This window comes from Kogia breviceps, chromosome 14 (assembly GCF_026419965.1).
Source record: "Kogia breviceps isolate mKogBre1 chromosome 14, mKogBre1 haplotype 1, whole genome shotgun sequence".
Lineage (NCBI taxonomy): Eukaryota > Metazoa > Chordata > Mammalia > Artiodactyla > Physeteridae > Kogia > Kogia breviceps.
This window is the reverse complement of record NC_081323.1, coordinates 4,839,205-4,857,140: the sequence shown is the minus strand read 5'-3', so window position 1 is coordinate 4,857,140 and position 17,936 is coordinate 4,839,205. Positions and strand designations below refer to the sequence as shown.

The 17,936-nt window shown below is 50.5% G+C and overlaps 1 protein-coding gene across 1 annotated transcript; it reads left to right on the top strand.

Moving 5' to 3' along the window:
* Positions 1-7,548: 7,548 nt before the first annotated feature.
* Positions 7,549-17,036, top strand: CIMIP1 (ciliary microtubule inner protein 1). The gene is made up of 4 exons (XM_059037098.2): positions 7,549-7,637; positions 9,605-9,686; positions 11,103-11,204; positions 16,875-17,036. The coding sequence occupies exons 1-4, from the start codon at positions 7,570-7,572 to the stop codon at positions 17,034-17,036; spliced, it is 414 nt and encodes a 137-aa protein (XP_058893081.1). The 5' UTR covers positions 7,549-7,569.
* The last annotated feature ends 900 nt before the right edge of the window (positions 17,037-17,936 follow it).

Sequence of the window (17,936 nt, the reverse complement as noted above, 5' to 3'; positions counted from 1 at the left end):
ACCATCCCCCTTTTTTATTCAAGCTGATTTGAGCTGAATGCCTAGCACTCTCAAGTAAGAGTCCTGGCTAATACGTCCTCCTACTTTCTCCCTCTCTTTCTCCCCACCCCAGATGCCACCTCTCTGGGCCCAGGCCTCATCACCACTTGTCTAGGTATCATTAGCAACCTCCAACTCGCCCCCTTGCCTCTAGTCTGCTATGCAGTCCACTCTCCAGATCAGAGCAACCGAAACAAAATAGGGCACAGCGCGCCCCTCCCCAGAGCAAAATCTAGGACAAAGTCCGAGCTGACTGCAGGGCGTGTAGGGGCCTTGTACTTGTCAGTTGGGCTTTAGGGGTCTCCAGAAGTGGGCTTCCATTTCTTCTTGGAGGCTCCAAGCTCTCTCTCATCCAGGGGGACCAGCACCCTCCCCGATGGGTCTGGGAGATTCCCATACCTTGGAACCTAGGAGCTCACCTCCACAATGTACAGCCTCAGAGGACCACAAAAACTTCAGCAACTCCATCTTGGCTGTCTCCTCCCCCGGTCTTGCTCTCTCCCTCTCCGCCAGCCCCCCAGTCACAGAGAAAGAACTGAAGGGCAGTGAGGCTGATTGCGGACAGCGGCCCCCTAGGCTGTGTGCCGGATGGTCTCCCCAGATTCCCATCCGAATGCTTCCTTTTAAGCCTCTTCGACGATTAGACAGACGGGCAGGAGCCGGGCGCCAGCGCAGCTGCTATCCTTATTAACCAGCTGTAAAAGACCTGGCACGCACGTAGCCCCTCAATAATCACAGCAGTCGCAAATCTCTGAAATAATAGCTATTCCCAACTTCGCCTTCCGGATTTCAGAGAGCCTCCAAGCTTTCATTTAAAATCCTCTTTATGTGAAGCTACCTGAGCGTGAGGGATACGAGCCTCCGCAAGATGTCTCCCCAGACACCGGCGCGACGAACGCAGAAAGAGATCAGGGCACAAAATCGACTTGCCTTTTAGATCAAATCTGCGAGTCCCAGTGGGTCCTACCTCCACGTTGATGACAGGAAAGGCGTCTCCTTGACACGTTTCTTAGCCTCTCGTGTTGCAGTTTCACACCCTGGGTGAGGCTTGTAGCCACAGAATGGTCAGAACAGCCTTCACGCAAGCAAACAAGAATCTGCTGAGGGCCTACTGTGTGCTGGGCCCTGGCTGGTGGCGGGTCCGGAGGGAGGAATGAGACTTAGACCCTAACCACCACACCGGGAGCTTGGCACGTGGTAGGCCCTTAACGATCGTGCGGCAGGAACTCATCCAGAGGGCCTTTCACTCAGGCCCAGGTTGTAGGGGTGAGGAGTAAGGGGAGGGGGGCGGCGGACACAGAAACACGCAACGCTATTGGCTCCCTTTATAGGCATTAAGATTGTGCAAACGGTCACATGGGAAACGATGTATTCCTGACTATGAAGCATCTAAGAGGCCCGAACAGGTATTCCAGGTGAACTTTCTCCTTGCAATCTGCCACGTTGTTGATGAGGTGCATCTGGATCTTGGCTTCCTACCTTTACTGCTGTGTGACCACAGACAAGTAGCTTAACCTCTCTGATTCTGTGTCTGCCTCTGCAAAGGAAGAATGATCGTCATTCCTACGGGAAGGCCTGTGGGTTGGACGGAGCTACCCAAATGCACTAAGGACCTCCCACTGAACTCGGAATAAAGTCCCAACTCCCCACCCCAACCCGCAAGGCCTGCTGGACCCAGTCCCCATGGACAGCCTCTACTCTTTCTGGGGGTGGGCTCCGTGCTTCGCGTGGGTCCCTGCTCAAATGCCACCTTCCCTGACCACCCGCTAGAGAACCCCGACTCCGCACCATGCTTTATACGTTTTCATAACACTCGTCCCCAGCCGAAACGCTCCTGGTTTATTTGTTTATTGGACTGGAAACTTCCTGAGGTTGGAACTAGACCTATCTCGTCCCTGCTGGGTTCCCTGGGCTGGCACAAAGCCCAGCACATAGGAGAGACTCTATGGATATTTGTTGGTTGAATGAATGAAAGCCATCTTGCTTCAGCCTCAGCCAGTGGAGGATGCGAGAAGTTTGCCTGGTACCCCCCGGTGGGTAAATGAGTGCGGGCTGTAACCCCTCCTCACCCCCCATCCCAGTGACCCACTTTCCCGTCAAAACCCTCTGTGGGTAGAGCCCGGGGCAGGGGCGGCGGGTCCTCTCTGGGAGCAGAGCCCTCCACGTGGCCAGTCTGGCTCCATAAACTATCTCTGGGGTCATAGGTAACTACTGCACTTACACTGCCATTCAAGTTCAGTCTCTGTGACTTAAAGCTACGCGTAAACCCTTCAGAGAGGACGCCCCTGTCCTCAGAGCATATGCATCTCTCAGGCGTTTCGTTGCAGATGCACAGACGCCTTCTCTTCCAATCCTAAGAGCCGCCGGAAGGGGGGTCCTGGGCACTCACCACCCTGAATGACCCAGATCCTCGAGCCACATTCACACTTGGAAATCAAAGTCGGTTCTTCTCCCTTGCATTCACTCTCACTTTCCTTTTCACACGGGGCTTGGGCTCTCCTCACATCCTAAGAGCTGGGACGAGAGAGGCAGGGGAGAGAGAAAGAGCGGGGCAGACTGTACCCTCGCCCTGACGTGGGGTCTCTAATTGGAGCAATAATCGATAATGATGCCAAATGCTGAACAGGCTCAGGAGGGAGACTTCTAGGGTGTGGAGGGGAGGAGAGGCGGCAGCGGGGGAACTCAGCTTTTTTCTTCCACAACAAGACCCAGAGAATGTGTTCATTGTTACCTTAGGGGCGTGGAGTGTAGCTTGTTGGCGAAGTAAGGGAAGAGTTCTTTCTGCTGCGATTGAAGAGAGCATAATGTGTTTGTGAAGGCTAGAACTTTCCAGCTCCTTAAGCTGAAGCTCGGTTAAGCCATCAAGTACATTCCCTGCAAATTAGCACCTTCAGTTCAAGCCTCCGCGTCTTTGTTGTGAAGTGGAGGTAATAATCACCCGTGCTGAGAACAAGGCACACCGGCTGGCAGGGACCTCTCCCCACACAAAGCCCTCCTCGGTTAAAAAAAAAAAAAAAAAATCATACAATAAAAAGGAAAACTGTTTAAGCTTAAAAACTAAAAAGAAGCAGTTGGCTCCAGTTGTTGGAATGTTTTAAAAAGCAACAGCAAGATGAAAAAAATAAAAAATGAGAACTCAACGGCCCCAGAATGCTGAGAGGGCCAAAAATATTAATATACAGGAACATGGCAAACCGTTTGCAAGCTGGAAATATTGTCTCCATTTCCCAGGTATAATCAACAAGTGTGGCCTTCTTCTCCCTCAGCTCTCCCTTCAAACTTCCTGTTTGAAATCTATGCTGCAGGGGCTTCCCTGGGGGCGCTGCGGTTAAGAATCCGCCTGCCGCTGCAGGGGACACGGGTTCGAGCCCTGGTCCGGGAAGATCCCACACGCCGCGGAGCAACGAAGCCCGTAGGCCACAGCTACTGAGCCTGCGCTCTAGAGCCCACGAGCCACAACTACTGAGCCCGCGCGCCTAGAGCCCATGTCCTGCAACAAGAGAAGCCACCGCAAAGAGAGAAGCCCGCGCACTACAACGGAGACCCAACGCAACCGTAAATCAATAAATCAGTAAATTAAAAAAATATATATATATATGCTGCGAAACACTTTTCCCAAATAAAATAAACTAAAAGCATCAGGTGACTAAACTGCGTATGTCAGAGGTCCATGAATTTCTTGTTTCGAGTATAGGGAGGAGGGTTTGAACCCCAGAACCAGGAAAGAAGGGGGATATGTATAAAGCAAAGAAACACAGACCACCAGAAATTAAAAGTCAAGAGAATTTCATATAAGGCAAATGTATTCATTTGCTGAGCATGGTAGGTACACTGCTGGAGAAACTCACTGAGGGTAGGGTGGTCATGCAAGCTACGGATGCCGAGCTCTTTTTAATAAATACATAATTTCTTAGCATATAGTACAGTATGGGTATTGCTCCATGAAATGCAAACTTATGTCCTGTATTTCTATATGCTAAATCTTGCAACCCTATTGATAGAAGGTTCCGGTGGTTATGCTATTTGAGGATTGACAACACATCCAACAGGACAGTGGAGTCCAGGCTCTGTTCATACTTAGATGAAGCAAGTCCTGAGCCCATCGGTCAGGAAGGAGCCTTCAAGGTGGTCCAGGGAGCTGGTGTCTGGGGTCCCTGTGTGATCTCAGTCCTCTCTCAGCTTCGGCTGCCTGAAGGCACAGCAAATGCTGCTCCAAGGAGAAACTCTGCCTTCCACAGACATCACCTCAGGAAGGCCAGGCCCGGGCTTCTTCCCCAGCTGTCATTTGCTGAGCAGATTCGACCCTCACAGCTAAGCTTCAGCCATTTGGAAATTATCCAGAGAGAAGAGGGCCTCCTCGCTGGTCGAGAGAGAGAGGAAAGCCAGGCTCTGTTGGCTCTGCACCTTCCGGAGGGTCCTGCCCCTGGGAAGGGAGAGCGGTCCTCTAAGACAGGAGTTTATGGTAAGATGCAGGGGGTGGCTTTGGGGTTTGGTTCAAATCCTTTCTCTTCCACCTATTGTTTGGGGCAGTTTTCCCTTCTGTGACCTGGTCACGAGTGAACCCTTCCTCCGTGAAGTTTGTGGATCTCCGTGAAGTTAGCGGCTGAGGGAAGCGGCCAGCCAGGACCTGTGAATGCTGCACCGTGACGGTTACCGCGTTCCTGCAGTGGCCTCGCGGTGGGGCCCGGGGAGAAGCCCAGGCCAGCGTAGCTTAGGTCCCTCTCTCACTTCTCAGGAAAGAAGGAATCTCGCCTTCCAGGCCAGTCCACCAGCCCATCCACAGCCTCTTATTCAAAACTGACATCCTCAAGAAGTCAACCCCAGTTCCACCCAAAGCCCCATTTCTGTCTCCCCACACTGCCCCCCAAACCTTTGTGTCTTGCGCCAAGGACCCCCCCCAAGCCAAGGCTACCAAGACGCTATTCCTTGGGTAACACTCGCCGTTATTGGTGAGCACCAGCCCTCCAGGCGCCGCATGGAGCCCTTTACGTTTGCTCCTCGCAGCCTGCTAAGATACCTACAGGCTCATTTTACAGATGAGGAAACTGGGGCTCAGAGAGGTTAACCAGCTTGCCCACGGCCACCGAGATGGTACACAGCAGAGCCAGAACTTGAGCCCACATCCAATCCCACAGCCTGTGCACTTAACCGTAATTCTCTCCCCATTTCTCAACCTGGACCCATCCCCCAGGGTGCCTTGTGCAGATATTTCTGAGGAGAATGGGCAAGACTGGCAAACTCTTATTCAACCTTCAAAACCCCACTCGCTCATCACCTCCTCTGCACTTTTCTGCCTCATCTGGGGTGCTCTCATCCTACTGTTATTTCATGTACGAAGCTGCATTCACATCCGTGTCCCTGCTTAACTGAACTCCTGGGAGAAGTTGTGCTCGCTTTCTCATTTCTGCACCCAGCCACACTTTCCAGGGAGCTCTCCAGCTGCACTGGCCTCCTTTTGGTCTTCAAACAGCCCGGGCTTGTTCTACCTCGGGACCTGTGCCCTGCACTTCCCTCCTCCATGGAAAACTCTTCCAACCCCTTTGCATGGGTCCCTCCCTCTCCAGCTCTGTGCTCAGGAGCCCCCTCCTCAGAGAGGCCTTTCCTGGCTACCCACTTAGGGTAGCCCCTTCCGTACCCCTCACTCGACTCTATCACCCCTAGCCTGCTTCCCTGATGTAACCTCCTTGACAGCATGCGTCTCTCCCTGGGGCTGTGGCGCATTTGTTTATCTGTCTTCACTCGCTTCATTCTGTGTCTTCCCTGCAGACAAGTCAGCCCCAGGAGGGCAACCACTTTGCCGGTCTTGTTCCCTCCTGGATCCCCAGGCACATAGGAGGCGCTCAGCAAACATCTGCAGAATGAATGAACCCTTGGTGTCTGGCATACAGACTTTCAGTAAACGAATTTGTTCTTAGTTCATCATTTTAACAGAATCATCTTAGAAGCTTCCCAGGACAGAAGCAGACTTTGCCCCACTACATGGTGGATCCTCTTCTCTTCCTAGCCGTCTACTATTCACGACTCTTCCCAGGGTACCTCCCCTCCCGTTGCAGGAATGGCAACCTCAGAGAAAAGGCCAGGAAGACAATCCCAGGCCCAGCTGGGGACCCAGCCTGGCGGGCTGGCTTGCTCAGCCACGGCCACAGACAGCGTGCTACACATCGCCCTGATGAATACCTGCAGCCCTGATTCCGGCCCCTGCCTGCCCCCTCACTGTTTCAGCTGAGGCAGCAGTAGGGACCACCCCAATCCCGGGCCTCCACCCAGCATTTCCAGCAGCCAAGAAGAGCATCACACACCTAGGGTGTGGGGGACGTCATCAAGAGGGGAAAGCACATCCTCAAAACATCCCCATAAGAGCACAGATCTGTGGATAAGGGAGGAGGTCGGGAAGAAGGAGTCGGGGAGGCCCGCCAGGGAGAATAGCCGACGCCCAGTGAGGAGATGAAAGCACCCACGTCCTCTCCGAGGGTCTTGTTAATCATCCAGAGACGACCTGTAGGTCAGCGGAAGCTTGCTGCCTCCTTCTCTCGGTGCCACGAGGCTCTGGATGCCTGTGGCTCTCAGGCAGAGGGACATCCCCCTGCCCTACGCAGAGGATGCACGTTCTGTCGTCTTTTAGACACATTTTCCAGTCCCAGGCCTGTGACAATGTGGTGTGACGGAAGCCGGGGGCGGGGGGGGGGGGTCGTCGCTGAGTCGGTCAACAAACACCCATTGAGCACCCCAGTGATGGGGGATTGGTGTTGATGGGCGTGAGAGAGAGAGTGTGGGGTGTAGGGTCTGGAGGCAATATTATCTTTGAATTGCATTTGGAGATGGTTGTAAAGAGTGGATGCCAAAGAAATGCATGCATATGTTCTCCCAAAGCCAAGTGCGTTGAAGCTCACAGCAGCGCTTTCATGGTGGCCCCGAAACTCAGCCCCAGTGACGCCCACATCGAAGTGAACACAGCCCGGCGACTCGCAGCGACATGCATGAACCTCTCAAACGTAACACCGGACCAAGGAAGCCAGGCAAAAACGACACCAGGATGATCCCACTTACACAAAGTTCAAATTGTGATGAAACAAATCTCTGCCGAGAAAAGTCGACGGGGGCTGGGGGGCGGGGCGTCGAGTGACCTATTTGGTAACCCAGGCGGTGGTTACAGGGTTCTCTATGACGGAATCCATTAAGCTCGCTACGCTTAGGGTTGGTACACTTGGCCTGTACACTTGCATGACAGGTCTAAATTTTAAAGGGAGGAGGGAACGTAAGGCCTTGAGGTTTCCCCAGGGTTTTCCGCAGCGGAGGGCTGCTGCACCCGCGAGCCGGCAGGTGGGCAGGGAGGCGGGCGAAGAGCGCAGCTGCGGACTGAGATTGGCAGTGGACGCACGGAAGCCGCGAAGCCAGGCGGCCACAACCTCGCCAGGTGCTGCGCCGCCTCCGCCTCCGCGTCCTGCGTTCCTTGGCAACCGATCTCCTAGGCGACGTGAGACGCTGAGCCCAGGGCCCCAGCGTGCCGGGCGCTCCAAGACCGCAGGCCCCATGGCGCAGAAGCCCATCAGCAGGACCGCGGCCGAGCGCATGAACCTCGTGGCCCAGGACGAGATCTGGTAACGCCCGGGAACCGGGAACCCAGTGGGCTGGGCCGTTCCCACCTGAAGTGTTCAACCTGGCGGCCTCCGTTTCCCCACCAAGTCCTGGAGGTGATCGACCTCTGGGCGCGAAGAGCGTGCCCTGGAGGTGGTTGGGGGCCTTGCGGAAAGGGGGCAGTGTTAGGGACGAAAGAGCCTTTCTTCCTCTTTTCTTAGGCACACCACAAAGGCGTGAAAGATTTTGCATCTGGCTTTACAACCCGCTGCAAAGCTTTGCTTGTTGAGATACGACTGATGTGTGCTTATTTTTAATATTTACCAAATGTTTAAAAAATCTTAATGTTTGCTCAGTTCGAATGAGAGCACTTCACAGTCTCTCTTGCTTGTCCTGGTTTTTGAACAAGAAGTTTTAATTTAAAGAATAGATCCATTTTCTAAAAGATTTATGTTCAGCAGACATCTGTAATGGATGTTTTTATTTGGCATTCTATCCCGTTGCTAAATAGTGTCCCACCTCTTTGAAGTTTTAACCAGTATGGGAAGATACTAATTTAGATGCAAGTAAGTAAATATTAGCAACAACAAACCATCATGGCCTACCTCTTAAACTTCAGTTATCCTATGGTCATCTCTACGACTTTTACCATTTTCTTGAAAACCCTGTAATAGTCACTTCATACTTTTCTTTAAATTAGCTTTGTTTCACTTGATGAACTTATTTTTATAGGAAACTTTATATCACTCTTGAAAATGCAAAGCCAGTATTATTTGCAATAAATACATGCTATTATTATTTTTTAAATCTTTATTTTTATCCAAGTACCCACTATAGGAAATATTACCTAGCAGGGCATTAGCAGGGTCTATTCTCTCTGCCTAGAATGCCCTTTTCTCTCTTCCCCCACCAAACAAACTCCTACTCATCCTTCAAGACCCAAATCAGAGGGCCCCTCCTGTGTGAACAGAGCCAATTAAGCCCTTAGACTGTTCTGTCCCATGTCCAAAGTGGCTACTGAACACTTGAAATGTGCTTATTCCAAATTGAGATGAGCTGTAAATGTAAAATACTAGATTTCAAAAACTTCATGCCCCTAAAAAGTGATACCAAAATTAAGTTTACCTGTGTATTTTTACTTTTTAAAAAATGTGGCTCTAGAAAATTTTAAGTTACATATATGGCTCATATTTTTGTCTCATGTTACAGCTCCTTTGGAAATAGACTCTGCTTTAGATGCTCAGTGCCCAAGGAAAGAGGCTGGCCAGGGCCTCTGAAACTGTTGAGACATCAGAGGGGGCTTGGGGTGCAGATATTGATTCCAAAATAGGAAAAGAAACTTAAAAATCAAAACGAATAAATGTTTAATCAGATTTTTGCAAAATGCAACACACCCGCTCTTCAGTTGCAATTCGGTTCAGCTCCTAGGTAGTTATGTATAAATTATATTCAATGTGGGACAAAAGCAGGGCCAGGATTAGGGTGGGATGAGTGAGGCGTCTGGGCTGCAATAGTTAAGGGGGCTCCATCTCAAGGCCACGCAGGTGCTGCCTCTGCACCTGCAGGAAGCTGAGAGTGGGCACCTCCTTAAATTTTGCATCCCGGGGCCTCAGTCTGCCCTGTCCTTGCTCTGAAAACAAAGGAACTTTATATGCACCCCCATAATGGTTTAACGCTCCTCCATTACTATAGGTCCAGGGGCCACCCAAACAAGGATTCCATTCCTAGATGACCCCTCGGGCAGAGTCAGCCCCAGTCCTGTCTGCTCCTGGATGTACCATCCAACCAGCATCTCTGGTTCTTAGACGTGTGTCTTCCTTACATTGGTGGGAAGTCCCCAGCAACAGGGACTCCTGCCCCCTGCCTGACACGGAGTCAGCATTCAGTCCAGATGCACTGAAGAATGTAAAATTCTCCCCGTCACACCTTAGGGTTTGCTACTTTAACCCTTTTCAAAGGTTGTCTGGCATTGAAGAGCTTTCTTTTTCAGGAAGTACCGCCTGAAGGCTGAAAACGAAGCACGGCAAAACTGGGCGGGGAACTGGGGATTTTTAACCACCCCCCTCGAGGAGGTAAATGTAAATTTGATGAGCTCGGAGGTTATAGAATCAATCATTTCCAAGAATAAATGGTTATGAAGTGTATAATTTGCAAAAATAAAGAGCATGTTGTAGGCGAAGACGGCTGACATCTGAAGTTCCCTCCCATTCACAAATTTATTGAGTACTTACTATGTGCCAGGCACGTTCTAGGTGCTTCATCCGAACCAGCTCATTGAACCCACACGACAACCCCTGTGCAGAGGGGCTGCTCTTTGACGTGCATTTTCCAAATGAGGAATTTGAGCTCAAAGAAGTGCAAAGTCACACAGCTCAGAAAGAGAGGCACCAAGGGGAGACGCTGGTCTAGCTGATTCCAGGGCCACTCGGCCTTAGAATTCCCATCAGTAAAAGGGGGTGACAGTCCTCACTGCCTCACTGAGAGACTGTGACGTTCAGATGGAAAGAGAGGCGAGGCCAAGTGAATATCGGCATGATTATTAGGAAAACACCCTTGGTATTTCCTACACCAGATAGGAAACAGAAACGAGGAAAAGGACCAGGCATAATTACTAGGGAGTGGTGGGGACACCAGCAAAGAGACCACTGACCCCACCCAGAGGCAGCCGCCATCAGCCCAGCTGAGGGCTGCCAGGCAAGCAGACTGGCTGTATTTTCTGACTGTTCAGGAGAGTCCAGAAATCCAGATGCGTCAATGAAATCTTCTGAGTCTAGAATAGTGGCTTGGATTTATACGACGCCAACAGGCCCGCAGAATGTTTGTGTGAGCTTCACTGGGATGGTGGCCAGTGGCTGGCAACCTCCCACGTGATCTCCAGGACACAACACGAGGAAACCACATTTCTTTGGAGGGAGGCAGAATTGCACAAAGGCCGCGTACTTCAAAATGTTCACGATTCTAGGCAGCGTAAAGCCCCTCTGTAGTTCACCCCGCCCCACTAGCACTGAAATTATGCCATTCTTAATGAGTTTTTTTAATACTTAGAGAGTTACACAATTTGAAATTTTATGCATAAAATGAGTCCTTATTAATGTAATATGCACAAAAGAGTCTATATTAATATTCCTTATGTGTAATTAAATTGGGGTTTTGAGGAGTTCAAAATTGCTTTAAAAATTAAAAGGGGGGGATGGAGGCTCTCCTCACAGTTTACAGGTTGGTCCTGAACCTTGCTGCCACGTTTTAGTCTGAGTCCATAACCTGTGACGTGTTCTCAGATCACTCAGCAGGGCTGAAGACAGGCAGTCTGCAAGGGCCTGGGGCTGAGCTGGCCTGCTGGTCAGTCCCTACTCCACCCCTTTCTAACTGTGATCTGAGCACCACCTTACCTGTAAAGTACCTTGTCCCGTGGGGCGGGGGGGGGGCAGTGAGGGGAAGCTTCCAGGGTCTCAGCCCGCGGGGCCCCATCCTTGGGGATTGTGTTTCAGCTGATCAAGTGTGAAGAAGAGCCCACCACCCCAAAGCCCAAAATCGAGCTTCCCGAGCGCTTCCGCATCCGGCCAGTGACCCCAGTGGAGAAGTACATCAAGGTTCGCAAAGTTCTTTTAAGTACTTGCTTTCCTAAGTAAGAAATCAACCCCACCAGAGATGGTGTTTCTCTGGTCTTGCTCCTGGTGGGCCCAGCCACCTGCACAGGTAAGAACACAGCGGCGCCCGGCCTGTGGGGAAGCGGGTTTCCAGCCCTTTCCAAGCGCACACATGGGAGACACAGCGGGTTACCGGTCCCTACACGGGCGGGACCTCAGAGGCCAGAGGAAGGAGTTGGGATTTGAGCCCGATTTGCAGTGGGAAGCAGGGCCACGGCGTGTTGAGAATTGCCTTTTTAAGAGATCGCTCTTGCTGCTGAGGGAGGGACCAGGCTGTCCGGAGGGGTGAAGACTTAGATGGTGTTCCCACCTGAGACCCATCAGCTGTGGAGGTAGGGTAGATGCCTCTAGAAGTTGCTGAGCTCTGTATGTCCCTGGCTCTCCTCTCAGGCATCTGTCGCTTTAATCCTGGGTTCTGCTCTCTGCCCAGCTATGGAGAAGGCATTTCTGTGTCCTGATAGGCAGAGCAGATGAAAACGCAGGATGAAGGCGGCCACGGGTGGAGGAGTTAGGCTCTGGGTTTTCTTTTCCTGACGCCCTCAGGGTCTGATGGGGTGGCCAGCTCATTCGCAGTGGGTGCTCAGTGGGTACGATCTGTTAGCCGAATGAATGAATGAATGAGTGAATGAATGCATTCCACTGAGATGTTGAGAGGGTTCCCCCCTGATTATACAACAATAGAGACTCACTGATTTTTCTAGAAATACAGCAAAATATGAATCATACATTAAAACGTCCGTATGTACCTTGACCCATGGTTAACATTTTGGGGAGTTCCTTCCAGATGTTTTCTATGCCTCCATATACCACCAATAAATGCTGGCTCTTATTTTATTACTGTCCTTTAGTTGCCCCATACTGGGCGCTTTATATGGTTATCTTATTTCCACAACATCCCTGGAAAGTGGCTGTAATTGCCATCAAACCCATTTGGCAGATGAGGAAACTGAAGCTGACAAAGGCTGAATAACTTTCCCAAGGTCAAGGGGTCTGATTCCAGAGCCATACTCTTATAAATGTTATTTTTTGACTGCTCCTTCAATAAACACACACACATGCATATATATATATATATATATATTTAAAAATCAAACTCCACAGGCTGCTTTGTAATCTCCTTTTTTCACTTAACAATATACCCTATACATCTTTCCATGCAGTTAATTACAGCACTCCAAATCATTATTATGTTAATGACTGCATTTTTCTCCGTAAGGGACCATGATTTGCATACCCTTCCCCTATCTCCGGACGTCTAGGTTGTACCCAGTTTGCAAGGAGCACCCTTGTAGACACAGTGTTTTGCTCCCGGTCCGTAAGTTTACTGGGAGACGTGCCCAGAAATGCAGTGGTTGTTCAAATGAACCACACACGTGGGGAACCCGCTCTGCCCGCACAAACTCGGGCTGGGACCCTAGGGCTGGCCAGCGGACAGAGCAAGAGGGGCAGGTAGAGAGAGGCTCTGCTATTTCTCCACTGCGGGGTTTTAATTCTGCCACCTCCCTACCCCCACCTCCACCCGAGAAGAGGACACAGGGGTCCCCGAGGGACCCTGCTGTCTCTCCAGGCCACGAGCAGTCCCCATAAGTGCCTTGCCCGTGGGGGAGCTGGGCCCTTTCCTCTGCCATCCTGACACATGGCCCCCGTGCCTGCTCAGGTGGGGTGGCAGCTGCCACCAGAATCATCATCTTTTCAAAGGAAGCGTGTCCACCTAGAGATCAGAACAGCATCCCCTTCTGGCGGGGAGAAGAGAGGAACTGTCCTGGGGCCAGAACAAAACGGAACATGATTTCTCCCTGTGTGAGCCTCTGCTTAGGAGAAGGCCAGGTGTGGAAGCCACACCCCTGTCAGAGCCTGCGGGGGTGCACGGCGGGGGGGGAGGAGTGGAGGGTCAGTCTCACGATCCAGCAGAGAAAGGCACTTTGCTTGTTTCCCTCGGAGCTTCCTTCCTTGCCGAAGAAATGGTGTCTTCCTCCTTCCATCCCCTCTTCAGGTGGATAGACTCTTTAAAAATACATTTATGGTGGGCTTCCCTGGTGGCGCAGTGGTCGAGAGTCCGCCTGCCGATGCAGGGGACGTGGGTTCATGCCCCGGTCCGGGAGGATCCCACGTGCCGCGGAGCGGCTGGGCCCGTGAGCCGTGGCCACTGAGCCTGCGCGTCCAGAGCCTGTGCCCCGCAACGGGAGAGGCCACAGCAGTGAGAGGCCCGCGTACCGCAAAAAAAAAAAAAATTATGGTTTAACAGGCATCCTACACCCCAAAGGGCAATGCCGTGCAAAGCCTCCCTCCCTCCCCCGACTCCTGAGAGCTGTTGCCCGCCGTCTCTGCACCCTTCCCCAGATGCAATGCGCCTACCCAAGTGGATGTGGGGGGCTCTAGCCCTTTTTCCTTAGTACACAAATTATACCATATTTTACATCTTTTGATGCATCTTTTTTTCTCTTAGCAGTTTGTCTTCAAAGTCGTTCCATCTGAGAATATACAGAGCTACCTCATTCTTTTAAACTGCTGCTTAGCTTTCCACGGTGCGGAGGGGCTGTGGCTGAATGGGTCCCCCATGGATGGACACGTAGGCTGTGTCCGGGCATTTGCTATGACAAACAGGGCCTTGGTGTGTGCGTGTGCGGGCGTTAGGATGTCTTAGGATAAATGCCTAGGGATGGATTGTCAGGTCAAAGAGTGTTTGCGTTTTCGTTTCTGGTAGATGACAGTAATGGTGCCCTTCACAGAGAATTCACGACAGATTCTCCTATCAGCTCCTTCTCGGCGGTGTTTTCATCTCTTCATCTGGTGGGTGACGTGTGGCGTCTCAGGGCGGGTTCTGACTGCGTTTCTCTTACAAGTTGGAGATGGACGCGAAAGCCGGTCCGTGTGCTCCCGGGGTCCCAGCAGCGTGGAGAACTGGCTCGCTGGGGGAAATCCTGGCCCCGCTGGCACTTGTTCACGACCCTCTCTGCTTGGGGCCTCTCAAGAGATTAATGTTAACACCTCATCAAGAATATATGTTAAGGGGCTTCCTCCACCAGGACCGTCCCCTCCGGCCACCGCCTCTTACTCCAAGACCCTTTGAGCGAAGCGTGAACGCGTAACCCCAAGCATACTAAACCTCTCCATCTCGCTTCTTCTGCTGGAACACATATTCCCCACCGCTGTCTTGGTTCAAATCCCCCCGTAAGAGCAGAACAGAAGATGATTCCAAATGGAAGGGAGAAAGCTGCATCAACATTTAGCCTCATTTTCCAAAAATTTTCCAAATTTCAAGGGATTGACAAACAAAATTGTGGGGTTTTTTTTTTTTTTTTTCATTGCAGATAGAATCCCATTTCCGTTCTGGTTTTTAATTAAATTCCATTGTTTTTCATTCCTGCGGCATCTATGGTTTGGGGGGGTGTGTGCGTGTACACACACGTATCATAAAACCTTCTACTCAAGCCTATAACTGCCAGGATACCATCTGACAATGTGGCCACATATTTTATAAAGGGCGCTGTGAACTGTAGTATTTGATATTTCTGCACCTTACTTTTCTCTCTTTTTCGCTCTTTTTACCAAATAAAAATTATTTCATTGGGTCGTGAATTAAATGTGGTGTTAAGCATTACAAGATAAAGAGACATGTTTGGCGATCGTTTCTTTCAGGGAAGCTGTGGTCTCCGAGGCCAGCTGATCGGAGCGTGCTTGCGTTCAGTGCGCCTTTCTTAGGGACCCTGGCTCTTCTTTCTTTCTAGTATTTTCTTCCAGTTTTATTAAAAGCTATAATTGACACACAGTCCTAAGTCAGTATAAGGTGTGCAGCCTCATGAGCTGACTTACACACACCATGAAACGATTATCCCAGTAAGTTTAGCGAACATCCATCTTCTCATATAGATACGAAATTTAAGAAACAGGAAAGAAATGATTTTCTCCTTGTGAGGAGAATTCTGAGCATTCACTCTCTTAGCAGCTTCCCTATATAACGTAGAGCGGCGCTCATAATATTCATCCTGCTGTACGTTCCGTCCCTAGCACTTGTTTGTCTCGTAACTGGAAGTCTGTACCTTTGGACCGCCTTCATCCAGTTCCCCCGCCCCCGCCTCTGGCAACCGCACACCTGACCTCTTTTTCTACGGGTTTCTTTGATTTTAAAGTATAATTGACCCACAACACTATGTTCGTCCTTAGTATACGACCCAGTGATTCAATATTTCTAAACATTTCAAGATGATCACCACGAGTCGAGTTACGATCTGTCACCCTACGAAGACACCGCGTAGTTACTGACTCTATTCACCACACTGTGCATCTCATCCCTGCGACTCGTCTACTTTGCAATTGGAAGTTTGTCCCTCTTACTCCCCCTCACCCATTTCTCTCCTCCTCCACCACCCCTCTGGCAGCTACCTGTTTGTTCTCTGTTTCTACGACTCTGTTTCTCTTTATTTTTGTCCATTTGTTTTATTTTTTAGACTCCACATGTAAGTAAAATCATGCAGTATTTGTCTTTCTCTGTCTGACTTATTTCACTTTTAAGTATCCTCTAGACCCATCTATGTTGTCACAAATGGGAAGATTTCATTAATTTTCACAGCTGAGTAATATTCCATTGTATATATAGACCGCATCTTTATCCAGTCATCTGCTGCTGGGCACTTAGGTGGCTTCCTTATCTTGGCTATTGTAAATCATGGTTCAATGAACAGAGAGTTGCATGTATCTTTTCAAATTAGTGTTTTCATTTACTTTAGGTAAGTACCCAGGGGTGGAATTGCTGGATAGTATGAGAGCTCTATTTTTAATTTGTTGACAAACCTCCATACTGTTTTCCACAGTGGCTGCACCAACTTCCATTCCCACCAACAGTGCAGGAGGGTTCCCTTTTCTCCACATCATTGCCAGCCCTTGTCATCTGTGGTCTTTTTGATGGTGACTGTTAACTACCTGTATATCTTCTTTGGAAAAATGTCTGTTCAGATCCTCTGCCCACTTTTTAATCAGGTGGTTTGGTTTTTGATGCCGAGTTGTATGAGTTCTTTGCATGTCTTGGATATTAACCCTTTATCACATACGTTTGCAAATATCTTCCCCCATTCAGTAGGCGGCCTTTTTGTCCTGTTGATAGTTTCCTGCTCTGTGCAAAAGGTGCCTTTTAGTCTGATGTAGTCCCATGTGTTTATTTTTCCCTCGCCTGAGGAGACATCTCCAAAAAAATATTGCCAAGACCAATGTCAAAGAGTGTGCTGCCTATGTTTTCTTCCAGAAGTTTTATGGTTTCGGGTCTTACCTTTAAGTCTTTAATCCATTTGAGCTCAGTTTTGTGCATGGTGTGAGAAGTAGACCAGTTTGCTTCTTTTGCATGTCGCTGTCCCGTTTTCCCAACACCGTTTATCAAGGAGGCTGCCTTTTCCCCACTATATATTCTGCCTCCTTTGTCATGGATTAAGTACCCATAGAGGTGCGGGTCCATTTCTGGGCTCTCTGTTCTGTTCCATTGACCTATGTGTCTATTTGGGGGCCAGTACCGTGGTTCTTTCTGTCTTTTCCTCACCAGGCATACCGATCCTGATGCCCCCGTGGTCACGCCTCCTGTTGCTGTGGCCCAAGGTGACTCAACCCCCTGCCTTTCTATTCCAGGTGTTCCCATCCCCCCCAGTCCCAAAGACGACCCAGGGCTTCATCGGCTGGAGATCCGGGGTGCCGGGCCTGAACAAGTGTCTGGAGCACAGTCATGAGATCAAAAGCTGCAAAGGGGCGTATGCCAAGGAGCTAAACTGGCCGAAGCAAGGTGTCCACTGAGTCCGGACAGAGACCCCGGCCCCTGGGGCAAGGAAGGGTGGACCGCCAGACGCCGGTGCCCACGCCCAGGAAAGGAAGAGCTCCCCCGCCTCCCCCCAAGCACAGGGCTCCCCTCCACATCTGCTCGTGGGATATTGTTGAAAAGAACACAAAACAGCCCTTAGACGTTTTCAGTTCATCAATGCCTCCCTTCCGGAACATTCTTGTAACATATTCATTCTTGGCTAATGCAATGAATACAGCAAAATAGACTCTCTGGTTTTTTTTTTAATACCATGGGAACTTCTAGGTATAGCTTTTAAAAACACAATGTGATCTCATTTTTAAATATTTGTCTAAACCCTCTAATGTCACCTTCAGTCCCCTTCTCAGCACCTTTGTTGTAAATGAGGTTGTTGACCAGGTGTTTCTGTACCCAAATACCTCTGGGCCTGCTCTTCAGGAGGAATAAAGTGCTTCGAGGGTCCCTCGACACTCCTTCCCCAGGATATCTGGAATACATCAACAGCTTTACAGCAAAAACGAGCACAAGATGTGCCACTGAGTGCAGACTTCCTGGAGAGGATGGGTTTCCCGAGCGCTCCGTAGAAAACCTTCCCCGATTACCTGGTCCACCCCCCCTGACCCCCATCACCACGCGGACAGCAGCCGGGCTGGGCGACGAGGCCGTCGTCCGTCCCCCGTGGACGTTTGACATTAACCCCTCGGTCAATATTTGATTTCCGGTCCCTGCCTGTCCCTGAGGCTTTGCTTCACCTCCTACAAACGGGGCTGGGGGTGGAGGGTGCGGTGTCCAGTTGGTGAAAGAGGAAGAGCCCGCAGGCCCTGAGGCCCCGCCAACCGCACCCCAGGCAGTAGGCAAGCGGAGAGTTTGTAGGTGGCCTGTGACGGCGGTGTTGC

Bases quoted from the DNA above. Each gene is read 5' to 3' on its own strand.
- CIMIP1 (XM_059037098.2), top strand. From the start codon at position 7,570: ATGGCGCAGAAGCCCATCAGCAGGACCGCGGCCGAGCGCATGAACCTC. The intron at 7,638-9,604 runs GTAACGCCCGGG...TTTCTTTTTCAG, and splicing joins GTGGCCCAGGACGAGATCTG to GAAGTACCGCCTGAAGGCTG. The intron at 9,687-11,102 runs GTAAATGTAAAT...ATTGTGTTTCAG, and splicing joins TAACCACCCCCCTCGAGGAG to CTGATCAAGTGTGAAGAAGA.